The 16,681-nt window shown below is 43.9% G+C and overlaps 1 protein-coding gene across 4 annotated transcripts in view; it reads right to left on the bottom strand.

Moving 5' to 3' along the window:
* The window catches only part of Fbxw4 (F-box and WD repeat domain containing 4), an 86,429-nt gene that overhangs the window by 54,244 nt on the left and 15,504 nt on the right, over window positions 1–16,681 (bottom strand). For 3 of the 4 annotated variants that reach the window (XM_075974221.1, XM_075974224.1, XM_075974223.1), the window contains exons 2-5: window positions 12,676–12,771; window positions 8,004–8,189; window positions 7,411–7,543; window positions 1,951–2,045 (exon numbers count right to left, since the gene is read on the bottom strand). In XM_075974221.1, coding sequence (XP_075830336.1) covers window positions 1,951–2,045; window positions 7,411–7,543; window positions 8,004–8,189; window positions 12,676–12,771 — 510 coding nt within the window. Of the gene's footprint in view, window positions 1–1,950; window positions 2,046–7,410; window positions 7,544–8,003; window positions 8,190–12,671; window positions 12,772–16,681 lie in introns of all 4 variants that reach the window. The other variant, XM_075974222.1, reaches the window with a different exon arrangement.

The raw sequence follows: 16,681 nt of genomic DNA on the forward strand, positions 1-16,681 counted from the left end.
CACAGTTAGACCCTACTAACTTCCATTACAGTTCAACTACAGAAAAGTGTCTGAACCCCACTGAGGAAGAGAGAGGCCCTGCCTTGGTTCAAGATAACCTAGGTAAGTGCTAGAGCAATGGTTCATCAGCTAAGAGCCTTGACTACTCTTACAGAGGACCTAGGTTTGATCCTCAGCACCCACATGGTGGCCCATAACCATCTGTAATTCCACACCCAGGAGATCCAACACCTTCTTCTGGCCTCAGGGGCACTGTGTATCTATGTAGTATACAGAGATACACACAACCAAAATACCCGTACACATAAAATATTTTTTAAAAGGCCTAGATAAAAGTACATGATATATCTGAAAGAAACGGTCTTCATGAAACTTAATATTACATACAATGACTGTTAGTCAATAAAATATTTTTAATAATAACAAAGATAACAGAAGCCAGGATGCAAAGCTCACTGGCTCATGTTTCTCCAGTTTTAGCTTTTTTTATTTTGTTTTTGGATGTTTTGTTTTGTTTATTTTGTTTCCAAGATAGGGTCTCACTCCGTAGCCAAGTCTGGTCTGGAACTGACCTTATAGATCAACCTGGTCTCAAGTTCATGGTTAATTTTCCTGCTTAGCCCCTTAAATGCTGGGATTACAGGCATGAGCCAACATACCTGGCCAGTTAAAGCTGAAGAAACAGCTGCATTTAGTGTCTTGCACTTGAAATCCCAGCCATTGGGAGGCTGAGGCAGAAAGATCACTAACTAGTTCATGGCCAGTCAGAGCTACACAGTGAGTTTTAAACTGGTCTCAGCCACACAGCAAGACTTTTTTCATTTGTTTTTTATTTTGTTTTTTGTTTAAAAAAAAAAAAAGAGTGGCAGGCCTGGCGAGATGGCTCAGCAGTGAAGAGCACTGGCTGCTCTTCCAGAGGACCTAGGCTTAATTCTTTACCCACATGGTGGCTCACAGTGATCTGTAACTGCAGTTCCAGGGGCAGCACCCCCTCCTGGCCTCCATGACACAGACACACACGTGGTACAACACCCTCTCCTGGTCTCCATGACACAGACACACACGTGATACAACACCCTCTCCTGGTCTCCATGGCACAGGCACACACGTGGTACAACACCCCCTCCTGGTCTCCATGACACAGACACACACGTGGTACAACACCCCCTCCTGGTCTCCATGGCACAGGCACACAAGTGGTACAACACCCTCTCCTGGTCTCCATGGCACAGGCACACACGTGGTACAACACCCTCTCCTGGTCTCCATGGCACAGGCACACACGTGGCACAACACCCTCTCCTGGTCTCCATGGCACAGGCACACACGTGGTACAACACCCTCTCCTGGTCTCCATGGCACAGGCACACACGTGGTACAACACCCCCTCCTGGTCTCCATGGCACAGACACACACGTGGTACACAGGCCAAACTACCGTACAAAGTAACAAAACAGAGCTGCACTTCCATTACAGTTGTCACTGTTTCTGTCCCTCACATACAGACCAGGGCCCAGGCGGCAGGCCCAAACCCCTCCTCTCCTGATACCTAGAGCCTGTAAGGGATACTCCAGAAGACATTTCCAGGGGACGAAGCAGAGATGAGTCACAACAGCAGGCTAGCTGCTGCTGTTACTCTCAGGTATACTGAGAAGCCTTTGCTTTGGAGCAATCCCAAAGGACATCTGCTCCAGAAAGGTAACACTGACCCCTCAGCCACATTCCAGAATGGTATCTGTGCCTTAACATTTCTCTTGGGATGCTCAGGAAAGGTTATCTCAGTTCCACAAGTATGTGAAAAGACCTCAAGTCTCTGGAAAGTGTTTAAATCTCCAGGAGATCGGTTCATAGAAACCTAGAATATACTAGGGAAAATTTCTCTAGCTTATCTGACCTAATGAAATGAAAACATTCTTGTGTGAGACAAAAACCCAAACATATCTCCCTTACCTGAGTAACGGGCTGATGGCAATGGACCAGACTCGGTCTTCAGTCTGGATGGTGTGTAAGCACTGCCCCAGCCGGCCCGAGGCCAAAGGCCATACCTGAAAACAGGAGAGGAAATGCTCTTGTTGGCACTGCCTGGGACTAGAAAGAAGCAACATACACCAGGTGGGATGAGTGGGACCAGGAAGGTGCGGGAATGGAGAATCCTTTCTCTCCTGAAGACAGAGCTCACGGTATCAGCAGAGAGGCCTCTCCAGCTTCTGGTTCACCTACCACAGCGACAGACCTAGCCACGCACCTTTCCTTCCACCTGAGAGCCCTGAATTCCTAGCTGACAATGAGAGGATGCAGAACCCCTGTGTGAGCTCTAAATAAGAAAGGGGAGAGAGAAGTAGCCTCTCTCTCAGAAACGTCCTTATGTTTGTGGATCTTCCTTTCTCCTATCTTTCACCAAAACTTTGCTTTAGGCACACAGGGAGAGACAGGAAGATCAAGGTCCAATCTGGGGAGACATTATACTGTTAGAGGGGTCAAAAGAAAGCTACAAAACAAGGGAAGAATGGAAAGGAGACTTCAAAGTGAGAAGGTGGTGTGCTGTTGTTGTTTGTTCATAATGCCCAGGACCCAAAGCTATTCATGTCAGCAGGGAATTTAGCACCTAGTGTCACCAAAAGTAGCAGAAAAGCTTAACTGTTTTAAGCTTCCATATCTCCACAGGTTAAAAATATTGCTTGGAGCACACTATCTGGTCCCTATCAGTCAGGAATGCACATTAGCAGCCACTCTGGGCTTAACTCTAATCAACACTCCCAGGGCCTCTCAGCAGCCGGAGCATTTAGAAATGTCCCATTAAGCAACCGGCTCCCCCTCACCTCGCCCTACCCCAGATGACACACACAGGGACATAAGCCTCTAGCCAAACAGAAAGGAAACCTCAAATGTACAGGGCTCTCCCCAGGGCAGCCACAGAGGGATCCCATGGCAGCTAGATGGATCAATGACCTCTCAAGGTCCCTGCAGAGCTATAAGGGGAACACACCAAACTCAGGCAGGACCTTAGATGGAAGAACTTAAGAAAACATTCCTTCAGTGTAAGGGGCAGGTGATGGAATGGGGGTGGTCTTGCCTTCTTAGGGTCACATGGTATCTCTTCCCTATAAAGGAGAAAGTGTTTCTTAGGATTTCTGAGTATGATGAAGTGGGGGATGGGATGATAGTAGGAGTAATTTTCCCAAAACTAAGAAAATAAATTTAACAAGAATACTCTGGATGAGGAGAACACAAAACAAAACAAACCCTCAATATTCCCTGTAAGGCTGGTATTCCAGCATCTGCTTTGTACCTGACAGTCAAATCCTTTGGTAATAGGTAGATGCCCTTCTGGTTTCTTCTTTTAGACTGCCCAGCTTGGAAGAGACCTTTGCTTTTTCCTTATCTGAACTCCCTCGGAGGCAGGTTTTCCTGCAGGATGAAGGGGGTACTACTCCTGATTTACAGAATCTCTGGCAACAGCCTAAAGCTGAGTTTGTTAGTAGCTTCCACAGAGACAGCTGGTAGAATTGAGAGCCCACAAACCATGGGACAAGGCTACAGGTCTGTGGTAGTGACTCGGGAAATGCTCTGCCAGTTCCAAGCATCACTGAGGAAAGTGGCCAGACTGTCCCATGGCACAGCATACCCTGGCACCTGAGGGACAGGAGTTGACACAATAAAGATTTGGTCAGATCTTTGCTATCACTGCAAAACAGACCCACCCCGGAAAACACTCAGTATACATCCATACAGTCTTTTTGGAAGGCAGACTGGAGGTGGAAAGTTCCTAAAATGATCTTTGTTTGACTCAGAAACCCTAAAGCTGAGAATTCATTCTAAAAAAATCCTAAAACGAAGACACAAACCACAATGGTAAACAAAATATTCCCTGTAGCCTGTTATTACAGAACAAGCAGTCTTTGGAGTCTGACCGCGTTTGAACCTACCTGTGACTTACTATCTTCGCTCTTAGAGATGTTTCCTAACTTTTTGGTCTCAGTTTTGTCTCATCAAATGGGGGAAAATGCCTGTCTCAGGACCATGCTGTAGAAAAGGGAAGATAAATATAGAGTACTAGAACAGCATGACGTACAGAATTTAGCAGGAATCAGGCCCTTAAGAAAGGATTCTGATTTCCAGGTTCTTGTATCTAAGAAGAAACTAGACAGAATCATCTATCTACTAGAGAAAGTTCATCTAGAAGTCACTGCAGATACCATGCGGGCTGGAGACACAGCTCCACTGACAGAATGCCCAGCATGCACCAAGTCCTAGAGACACAGCTCCACTGACAGAATGCCCAGCATGCACCAAGTCCTAGGTTTGCTCTCTAGCACGACATGACTGGGTATGGTACATACATATAATCCCAGCATTCAACAGGTGGAGGCAAGATTAGAAGTTTAAAGTCATACTTGGCTACAAAGAAACTTCAAGGACAGATATCTCAAATAATGAATATATATATACATACATATATTTATATACATATAATTTATATATAAACACATATAAAGTATATATATATATTTTTGGTTTTTCGAGACACATATATAGTTTATATATTTAAACATAAAGTATCTATATATTAATTTGTATAACAAAAAAACCTTACAGAGTAGATACCACAGATATACTGTATATCTAAAACACATTGCAATTATGCAGGGAAGATATTCACCTGGAAAGATAAAAATGGATAAAGTGCTTAGCACAATGCCTGGTTACAGTCTACATTGTTAGAAAATAATTCTAATAGGCGTGTGGTGGCACATACCTGTAATTTCAAGAGGCAGAAAAATTGCAAGTTCAAGGTTAGTCTGTGCCACATAGACAGACACTGTCTTGAAAGAGAAAGAAAGATGGACCTGAGGTTTTAGAGAAGAACCTAAGGTTACTGCTTAACTAATCCAATACAGCACCAAACCAGCTTCAGAACACCTCTTATACCCACAGACAAAGGCTACTCTCAGCTGTAAACAGAGAAGCCTCTCCTCATGGCTGCACAGATGCTGATTATAGGCCTGCTGGGAGCTCAATCCTAACAGTTATACCACCCTCTTCAGACCTGGGGAGCACTGCAGAAGAAGGGGAGGAAAGAATGTTAAGAGCCAGAAGACAGAGGAAGGGGCTTCAAAATGCTATCTTCTAAGAACAACATGATCATGGCAGTCACGAGCCCACGGGAACTGTGGCACTGACACTGAGCTTCCCTAACGCTTCATCTGTTGGCAACTAACAGACTCTGGGAGAGGGATAGGCATAGTATCCTGTTATACTCCTCCTCATAAAGATAGCTCTAGTTAAACTCTGTACAACACTAATAAAAACAAAAGCTAGCAAATATAGGGGGCTAGAGAGATGGCTCAGTGGTTAAGAGCACTGGCTGCTCTCCCAGAGTCCTGAGTTCAATCCCCAGCACTCACACGGCAGCTCACAGCCATCTGTAATGGGATCTGGGCTCTCCTCCAGATGTGCAGGAAAACAGAGCACTCGTATACATACATAAATAAATCTCTCTCTTTTTTTTTTTTTTTTTGGTTTTTTCGAGACAGGGTTTCTCTGTAGCTTTTGGAGCCTGTCCTGGAACTAGCTCTTGTAGACCAGGCTGGCCTCGAACTCTCAGAGATCCGCCTGCCTCTGCCTCCCGAGTGTAAATAAATCTTAAAAAAAGAAAAATATTTGTAAGGAAAATGGAGGGCTGGAAGGGTAGAAGGGAAATAATAGGGGAGTAAAGATAACCAGAATGCATTACAAAACATGTATGAAATTAACAAAGAACAAATGTTATGTTTTAAGAAAGCTCTAGCTCTAGGGAGTCAGCTGTCTATGCCTCCCCAGCACTGGGATTACAGGCAAATGCCACTGTCCCCAAATGCATTGACAATATAGACCCAGATCTTCATGCAAGACTAGTAAGCACTCAACTGAGCCATCGCTCTAGCACCAGATTCACTTGGCAAGTTAAAGTCAGAATCTTTGCCAGGAATGCTATAGAGTCATTGACTAAGCAAAAATCTGAAGTCAATAAGGGATGGAGAAGAGGAAGAAACAGGTGACAGGAAAGGTGGTTGCCATGAAGATTCAAAATATTCAATAAAGCCAGGCGGTGGTGGCACGTGCCTTTAATCCCAGCACTTGTGAGGCATGGGCAGGTGGATCTCTGTGCCAACCTGGTCTACAGAGTTGAGTTCCAGAGCAGCCAGGGCTACACAGAGAAAGCCTGTCTCAAAAACAAACAACAATAACAAAAGCACACTAAAGCTAGGTATGATAGCATACACCTATAATCTTAGCACTTGAAAATGAAGACACAAAGATCATCTTTGGCTACTTGACACCCTGTCTCAAAAACAAAAGCCTAGACAAACTGCTGATCTTTCTTGGGCTTCCTATGCTGGCATCCATTCTTTCTAAATAAAAATATAAGGCAGAAAATTTCAAAAGGAAAAAAAATGTTTATAAATAGGAGGAAACCTATTTAGCCCTTGTCTTTATATAAACCAGCAACATGAAAAAGCAATCACTAGAGAGTACACAGAGTCAGAAGAGTTATAGATAAAAGCTGCAACTTCCCTCTCCTGAGATCTCTCTACATATGGCTTAGAGGCCCATTCACTGATACCAATAAGCAATTTCTACAATGGAGTCTCTAGATTCTGGAAAACAGATCATCAAGACCTCTGGGGTCTTCTGCATCATCAACTGAACGGTAAGCAGAGTTTCCACTGCAGCGGCAAAGCCTGTATCCTGGCTAGGACTGTTGCACCCAAGACTGGAGAATCTTTTCTGTGTCTCATAAGCAGCAGCGCCTGACACAGACTGGATGAACTGGACTCACAAAGCAAGGATGACAACTGTTTATCAGTTTCATATTTTATGTCTTCGTGGATGTCTGTGGACCAGGCAACCTGGCAATGATGCAACCAACAACAGCCTTCCTGTGGTCTCCACTGCCTACTGACCACATCACTCTCCAGAGAATCAGTAAAAACACGTTTTAATTGTCAGCCTGATTGCTTATAAACAAGGCAGTGAAAAATTAACTTCTTTAAACAGAGAGCAAGAAAAGGAGGGAGATTTTAAAATAAAATCCTGGGGCAGAACCCAACCCACAAACCTGAGGAGACTCAGCTCAGGGAGGAAAAGCTGAGCAAGCCCTGTTTTTGCATTCACACCACATTTCAAGTGAGTAGCAAGCATCCCAGCCACCGCCCACTCCTCTCCCAGTCCAGCTGGCAGGAACACAGCCTGGCATCGCAAGCTGCATGCCAAAGGCACATAAGTAATTCTTTATTATGTCCCTTCTCCTCTGCCCTCACCCTCTTCACTCTCAGCCAATCCTGGGACTCCGGGCTCTATCCACCCTCTCCCACCCCAGTCCCTATAGACAGGAGGAGATAACAGTACGTAAAGGGGACAACACCTCACCTTGGCCGTCTTGTCCCTGGAGCCGCTCACAATGATGCCCCCTTTGCAGTCCACACAGTTCACCTCCTGCTCATGAGCCGAGTACTTGACAGTGAAGGTGCTATGGAGCTTATGAACACCAATCTTCCCATCTCTACGAGAGAACAAGGAGCACAGCCCAGGGGTTAATACTCCCTCTGCAGCAGGAGGACCAGGCCGCTGAAGGAGCCCAAGTGTCCAGTGACGTCCAGATGAGCCAAGCACAAAGCAGGCTGGCCTACAAGGTGCTGAGTGTTAGGTAGCTTCATCTCTTCAGCACACTTGGGGCTAAAGAGAGCTGAGAGAGAAAATAAACCTCCCCTTGGAGAGCAGCAAACCTGCTCTACTTTGTATTAAAGGCTCTTGCTCCTGTTTTCTTCTCTGGCTAACCCTATTAACAGCTTTGGTAAATCTCTGCTTTAAGTGGTTTTTGGTTTTGGGGTTTTTTTGGTTTTTTTTTTTTTTTTAAAGCCTACCTTTTCAAAAGTTTACTTCCCTGATACTTTGTTGTTGAGCCAGAAAAGTCAGAGGCAGACCCAGTTCCTATAGAACACTGGGGAAGATCCAGCACTTACCCTCCTGCACTGATGATATGCGAGTTTGCCAGCACAAAGTGACAAACATCCTCATCGTGCCCAGCGAAGACTCTGAAGGGCCGACGGTTCAAGCTGGCACCATCTGGGCGGAACTGGTAGGCCAGGATGAAATTAGCCTGAGATATGTATAGAGAAGCATCCTCAAGCTGCATCCAGGGCATCTGACTACAGAGAGGGACCAAAAAAAAAAAAAAAGTAAAACTGCTGCCAGCACTTCTCATAGATAAGCAGGACCTAAAAAATTCAGTTGAAGGATATAGAAAAATGAGTCAGGTAAAGTGACCTCTGCAACTGTAAGTCCAATTGGTAAGTTTCAAGGTTCCACGACTCTGACATATACTCCTTGCTCAATAGATCAGTTAAGGTGTGATAGAGAAAAGTCTTAGGAAATCCCATTCCCTTGTTATTGGAGCAAAGGAACATTTATAAGTGAAAAGAATCAGCCATTTAGGAGAGTAGGCAAACCTGCTCAAGAGAAGCCGTGATCCTCCCAGGGGTATGGCCATTTCTGCAGCGAAGGGCACATGTGTTGATATAACAGCTCTAAAACAGTGCTGCAGTTCAGGGCTACAAAGAATTCAGCTCTTATAGAACTCCTGAGAGACATCCGGAGAAGGTTCTAGATCTCGAGAACAATCTCCAGAACAAAGAACTCATAAGAGATATCTGGAGCAGGTTCTAGATCTCCAGAACAATCTCCAGAACAAAGAAAGCTTAAAAGCCACCAGCCAATCCCATGACGTGGAACTAAAGCCTTAAGAAAAAAGACTTTGCTGCGAATAGTGGCATACACCTGTAACTCCTGCACTCTCTTGAGTGCTGGAGAAGAAGGAACAGGAGTTCGAGGCCACCTTTAGATGCGTACTTAGGTCAAGGCCAGTATAGGTTATATTATAGGCTATCTCAAAAAACAAGGAGTGTGTGAAAAAAAAGAGAGAAGACAACAGGGAAGAGGGAAGATAAGAAGAGAAAGGAAAGGGCACCCTACCAGACAACTGGGTTCTCTGGTGGGAACTAAGCCCCTTCCCCGAGATAGACATCCCATCTGTGCCTATCCTACAGTCCTGGAGCTACCAGGTCTCAAGAAATCAAAGGGAAAGCTGACTCATCTCCATGGTCAGACACCATCTCCCACTGCCAAGCCTGTCTGAGCAAACTGGGCTGTGTTTCGGCTCCTTAAAACAAGCGTCATGGGAATCTGGAAAAGTTTTGCAAATTGACTTGCCGGGCCATTAAATGCAGCTTGGGCTTTGTAGTAACTGAGTTTCTGCTCATGCAGTTTTTACAAGTGTGTGCATATACTACATAGAACATGTGTGAAGCGCATGTATGTCTGAGCTCTTATTCACTATTCACATTCCTCCTCAACATCTTTTCCACCACTAGGCAGCATATCCAAATGGGCAGCAGAGGGGCTGGAATTCATGTTCTTACAACCATGTGGTAAACAGACATTTACCTAGGACAAGAAACCAGGTTCATGCCAGGTGAGCAGTGAAGAATCCTGGGCAACCTGGTAACTGTTCTGTGTTTATTTGCCAGACTGCCTTAAAGTAATGCCATAAACGACAACACCAGGAGCAAGAACGTGATAGAGGAATTACCCTTTGATGTTAAAAGGCACAAATGACAGGGTATAACGGCACTGTAATCCTAGCTCTAAGGAGACTGAGCACAAGGATGGCAAGTTTGAGGTCAACCTGGGCTACAAAGGAGAGCCTACTTTTTAAGAAAACCCAACCAAGTAAAAATAGAAATCAGAAAATAAGGCGTTTCATCATAAAAATCCATCTTTCTCTTTCATACCTTCTTTATCATAAAACCACATAATTCACAGAAACAGACATCAGCCAAACCAGTAGAAACAGCACAAGCAAACTAAGGGTCATTGTGGTGGTTTGAATAAGAGTGGTCCCCCATAGGCTCATACATTAGAATGTTTAGTCACCAGGGAGTGGAACTGTTTGAGAAGGATTAGAAAGACTAGGAGGTGTGGCCTTGTTGGAGTAGGTGTGACCTTGCTGGAAGAAGTGTGTCACTGAGAATGGGCTTTGAGGTTTCAAAAGTCCAGCTCTGTCCCTCTCATTCTCTCTCTGTCTCCATCTCTCTCTCTCCCTCTCTCTCCTGCTGCCTATAGATCAGCATGTAAAGCTCTCAGCTACTGATCTGGTGCCATGCCTATCTGCTTCCTGCCATGATGATCATGTACTAACCCTCTAAAACTGTAAGCAAGCCCCCAATTAAATGTTCCCTTTTATAAGAATTGCCTTAGTCATGGTGTCTCTTCACAGTGACAGAAGCACCTCTAAGGTAGTCACCAAGGGCAGAAGTGCACTATCAGTGTTCAGCACAGGAACGGATCAGTCAGAATGAAGTCACAAAGCTCCAAATCCACTGAGATCAACCAACATGAAGCACCTTTTGGACAAGGTGCCAAATAATAATTATGAAGGGTTTTGATATTGATGAGGCATAAGTGTGTTATAATAATCATCAAAATTGTATGGCATAAGCTAAGGTTAGCTCAGGGAGAAAAGCACTCACTGTACAAGCACGAGGACTGGTGTCATGGGCTGAGGCTAGCCCAGGGAGGGAAGCACTCACTGTACAAACACGAGGACTGGTGTCATGGGCTGAGGCTAGCCCAGGGAGGGAAGCGCTCACTGTACAAGCACGAGGACTGGTGTCATGGGCTGAGGCTAGCTCAGGAGGATGGCACGAGCTGAGGCTAGCTTGGGGAGGAAAGTGTTCACTGTGAAAGCATAGGACTGATTTCAAACTCCCAGCACCTGTGTAAAGAGCTGACTACACAAGTGCCTGTAACCACGGCGCTGTGGGGTGAGGAGACAGGAGGACCACTGAGACCTGAGGCTACCAGCCTTGCTCCAGATTCAGAGCCCTGCCGCAAGGGGGAATGACAGAGCAGGTCACCCAAAGCCCTCTCTTGGCCTCCAAGCACTGTTCTGCATACCCACACACGTGAGCAGACATCACACACACACACTGGCACTTTTCCTAAGTCTTACTTCACATATCTTTAATTTCCCATTTTGCCTTTAAAAAAAAGACATTATTTTCTTTACTTTGTATGTGTACAACAGCATACACATGTATGCACAGCATGTATGTGGAGCTCAGAAGCTAAATTTCATTCTCTGTGTAGAGCTCAGGTTGCCAGGCTTTCCTCCTGAGCATCTTCCATAAACAGAACTAGAGGTGTAGCTCAGTTGTGAAGCAGCTGCCAAACATGGGCTAGGCCCTAGTTTTGAACCCAGCATCATGGCCACCAGCCCCCCACCCCCCAAAAAAATAATGAAGAAGAGTTTAACAGAATCCAAGAGGAGAGTTAACTCCTTAGAGATAACATTTAAAAATCACAACTGTGCCAGGCAGTAGTGGTGCACGCCTTTAATCCTAGTACTCAGGAGGTAGAGGCAAGCAGATCTCTGTAAGTTCAAGGCCAGCCTGGTCCATAAAGTAAGTTCCAGGACAGCCAGGAATGTTACACAGAGAAACCCAGCCTCAAAAAACCCAAAAACTAAAACAAACAAAACCAACTGTAACTGGGCAAGCACAGTTTGTAATTCCACCACTCGGAAGGCAGGCAGATTTCTGAGTTCAAGGCCAGACTAGTTTTCAGAGCAAGTTCCAGAACAGCTAGGGCTACACAAAGAAACTCTGTGGAGGTGAGAAGGGAAGCAAGAGAAGAAAGGAAGGAAGAAAGGGATGGAGGGAGGGAGAGAGGGAGAGAGAGAGAGAGAGAGAGAGAGAGAGAGAGAGAGAGAGAGAGAGAGAGAAGGGGAAAAAATTGAGATAGGATCTCCTATTGGCTCTTTGGCCCAGACAAGCTTTGAAATCGTGAAATCGAGATCCTCCTATCTTGCACCCTCCAACCCCCAGAGTACATTCTTAGAATCTTTCTTTGAACTGTTAGCAAGTCGTCCTTCTGCTGGGCTCTTTATGCTGTCTGAAGAATCACTAGTAGTCACCCTAGTAGAGAGAGCTCCTACAATGTAGTCTTATAGTTTCGATTATGTTCTTCTGTCTTGGGAAGCCTTAAAAGAATCAAGAAGGCTAAAAGATGGCTTACAGGTAAATAGTATTTACTGCTCCTTCAAAGGATCCAGGTTTGATTCCCAGCACCCATATGGTAGCCACAATCGTCAGTAATTCCAGTTCCAAGGGATCTGAAACCCTTCTAGAACTTCCTCAAGCACCAGGCATACACATGGTGCACCGACATACAAGCAGATAGTATAATTATATACAAGGCAGACACAGTGGGAATGCTTTTAATCCTAGAATTTGGAAGGTAGAAGCAGGCAGATCTCTGTGAGTTTAATATTGCCCAGCCTACATAGTAAATTCAAGACAGCCAGAGCTACACAGTGAGACCCATCTCAAAACAAAACAAAAATGAAGACAAAAAGCGAAAAAGCGTGCGGGGTGGGTGGGGTGGTGGTGGCACAGCCTTTAATGTCAGTACTTGAGAGGCAGAAGAAGGTGAATCTCAGAGTTCAAGGCCAGCCTAATCTACAGAGTGAGCAAGAGCTACACAGAGACACCCAATCTCAAAAAACAAAAACAAACAAAAATTTATACAATAAAATAAAAACAAATAATTTTTTAAAAAAATTCAGAAGCTACTTGCCTGCATCTCCACTTCAGCAGAATCCCCTCTCGGCAGCGGCCCAGTCTCCAGTTCTGAGACACCTTCACTCGGTCCTTTACTGGAATGCTGGCCATCCTAGGTCCAAACAGAACAACAAACCCAGTCACTACAACTCACTGCCAATAAGAGAAGAGTCAGGACTTGGGAACATTCAGAACAGAAACAAACATAGGTAAAGGGATGCTGGGATCAGAAGTAGGAGCTCCTATCTCCATCCTTGCTGGTCAAGAAGTCAAGCAGATGTCTATCCTGAAACCACTATAGTACCTATAGTGATGTCAGAACAATCCAGTGAAAAACATGCAAAACAGCGCCAGAACCAATGAGACAATTCTGTGGGTAAAAAGCACTTGCCACAAAAGCCTTACGACATGAGCTCAAGCCCTGCGGTAGAAAAAGAGAACTGGCCACATCCGTACTGTGAGAACACATCCACTACAACAGTATTATGAGCCCGACACACTGCCTACTGCACACCCGTACTGTGAGGACACACACACTAAAACATATATGAGCCCGACACACTGCCAACTGCACACCCGTACTGTGAGGACACACACACTAAAACATATATGAGCCCGACACACTGCCAACTGCACACCCGCACTGTGAGGACACACACACTAAAACATATATGAGCCCGACACACTGCCAACTGCACATCCGCACTGTGAGGACACACACACTAAAACATATATGAGCCCGACACACTGCCAACTGCACTAAGAGGGCGACATAATAATAAATCTTTTTTTTTTAATTTTCAAGTACAGAAACTCCTGGATATCCATAATGAAAAAGATGAACCTTGCCTGACTCTTACCTCACACCAAATAGGAAAGGTTTATATATAATAAACCCAAACATAAACTCTAAAATGTAAAGCTATTAGAATAAACTAAATAAACCATTTGGGAAAATGGCACATGTCTGTCCGGGGGGATGGGTAGGCAAAGTTTTCTTAGGACACAGAAAGCAAAAACATAAAGGAAAAAAGCTAATAAATTAGACTTTATCAAAATTAAAAACTATGTCATCAAAATAAACATAGCAAGCCAGAGTGTAGGAAAGATATTCACCACACACACATTATATATATATATATATATATACACACACACACACACACACACACACACATACATACATTTGGCAAAGGACTTGTACTCCAATGAAGAAATATTTCTCTCTCCATACTTCAGCCAACCTTCACTCAGTGTGCCCCAGCCCCAAGTGCTGGGATGACAGCCATGTACGACCATTCTTAGCCTCTAAGTCCACACTGTTAGAAGACCAATAAGGAAGTTTTCTAACCGATGATGGGAGAGAATAAAATGGCACAGCACTGTAGCGAAAGTCCAGCAGGGGCTATTTCATATCTTTTATGAATGGCTTTGCCTGCATGCATATATATGTACCATGTTCATATCTGGGGCCTGGAAAGACCAAAGGGAACATGAGATCCCCTGAAACTGGAGTTGTGGACAGCGGTAAGCCACCAAGTGCATGCTGGGGACCAAACCCAGGTCCTCAAGTGCTCTTAATAGCTAAACCATCTCTCTGCCCACCCCCAAATTAAAAAGAAAAAAATTATACTGAATGAAAGCAATATTACACATACTATAGTTCAATGCCATGAACTTAGAAAAAGGATGACTAGTCTAAAAGGAATAAAAATTCATGGTGATGACCAACAAAGCAGGATTGGGATCCATCTGAAAAGGCTTGTGGAAACTTGCTGAGGTTTTCTGTCCTATATCTATCTAAACCTTGAAGGGCTTTGGGAGTACCTATCAGTTGGGCAGATGTGGTGCTACAGGCCTGTCACCCTAGTGCGCAGGAACTGAAGAAGAATGATCAAGAGTTCGAGGTCACCTGATCTGCGTGGCTGCTTCCGGGCCAGCCTAAAGCAAGACACTGTCTTAGAACAAAAGTGGGGCTAGCAAGAAGGCTCAGAAAGTAAAGGCCCTTGTCACCAACTCTGAACCTGAGTTCTTTCCCCAGGTCCCACATGGTGAAAGGAGAGAACTGACTCCCACAATTTGTCTCTGACGTTCACGTGTGATACACACACAATATAATAAAAAAAATGTAAGAAAACAACAAAACTCACCACCAAAAAATTTCAAATGATCAAGTTTAAATTTGAGCACTTCACTCAAATATAAATTTAATCTAAATCACTGTGTATATATACATTTTTCTTTAAGAAAACACATAAACTGCTAGGTGGTGCCCAGCACTCAGGAGGCTGAGGCAGGCTGATCTCTGTGAGTTCGAGGCCAGCCTGGTCTACAAAGGGAGTTCCAGGACAGGCTCCAAAGCTACAGAGAAACCCTGTCTAGAAAAACCAAAAAAAAAAAAAAATGTTGACTGAGTAATAGATGTTTGAATGAGGAGGGTAAGAGCAGTAAAAGACAGGGTACATACCATCAGGAAGAATGGCATAGTTTGGGATGTGAAGACAGGGAAGAGTTCAAAGGCCTTTTGAGTACATCTTTAGGCAGAATTTTGAAATCATGGATAAGAATGTGAAAGTTCCATATTGGATACCTGCCTATCTCTGTCTCCATGGCTTCAAACACTTGACCACACAAGGCACACTAGGTGCACTGCTGAGACACACGGTGATAAACACTAGCGGATAAGGACCTGGGTATTTGATCCAAATCTTTCTGCTTGTCTGGTTTTGCCTGTGTGTTTATGTTTTGATCTTTAGAAAAAGAAAAATAAACATTGATGAGCCGTGAAAAAAAAAAGAGTCTAATGGACACACATTTGAAAAGATGGCTTGGGCAGGCATAAAGATATCTAGCCCATTTCAAGCTCTGGCCTTACTTATTTGCATAAATTAATTATTTTGATCTGTAAAGTCATGAATATATAGGACTGAATTTTAAAAACACAGAGATATGCCTGGTGGTGGTGGCGCACACCTTTAATCCCAGCACTTGGAAGGCAGAGGCAGAGGGATCTCTGTAAATTCGAGACCAGCCTTGTCTACAAGAGCTAGTTCCAGGATAGGCTCCAAAACTACAGAGAAACCCTGTCTCGAAAAACAAAAACAACAAACAAAACACAGAGATACACAGATGGAAGGCTAACAGTATGAAAACGAGTCCTCCTCCTAACCCTCATCAAGATTCCCTTCTTCCATTTGCCTTTCACTCAGCTTAATTTCTTAATTAACCATGAGACAGTTGTGATTTATATATTTTCCAATTCTTTTACAACGTAATATTTACTAAAGAGGAAAAAAATGTCCCTTAAAAATATAGGCACTCGGGTGGTGGTGGTGCACGCCTTTAATCCCAGCACTTGGAAGGCAAAGGGATCTCTGTGAGTTAGAGACCAGCCTGGTCTACAAGAGCTAGTTCCAGGACAGGCTCCAAAACCACAGAGAAACCCTGTCTCGAAAAACCAAAAAAAAATTATCTATATATATAGGCACTTAGAGGCAGTGTGGTATGACGTAAGGAGAGGGGTAGCTCAGCAGTAGACTAGATGTGCACTTGTAAGGCTCTGGGTTCAATCCTCAGTACAAATAAAAAAATAAAAATAAAAGATGTTGTTGACAAAACTGAGTATGTACCGATAAAGAAAAAAAGAACTGATTGAGATGGACATCTCATACTACAATATAGTAAACCTAAAAAAAAAAAAAGGAAATTGAGGTAGACATGATAACATAAGCTTGTGACCTCAACACTCAAAAGGATGAGGCAGAAGGATTTGTTGTGAGTTCAAAGCTAGCCTGGATCACATAGTGAGTTCCAGGTCAGTTTCAGCTATAAGCAAGATCTTGTCTCATCCCATCTCAAAAAAAAAAAAAAAAAGTCAAAAACAAAACAAAAAAGGGTAAATTTAAGATAGTTGAGGTAGAAGAAAATGAAATATATACACTCCAAAGAAAAGTAGAAACAAAATATATGATTTATGAAGTTTGTAAGTTGATTCTATTGATTTTGAAATGCTAACAGAGGTG

Source organism: Microtus pennsylvanicus, chromosome 5 (genome assembly GCF_037038515.1).
Source record: "Microtus pennsylvanicus isolate mMicPen1 chromosome 5, mMicPen1.hap1, whole genome shotgun sequence".
Classification (NCBI taxonomy): Eukaryota; Metazoa; Chordata; class Mammalia; order Rodentia; family Cricetidae; genus Microtus; species Microtus pennsylvanicus.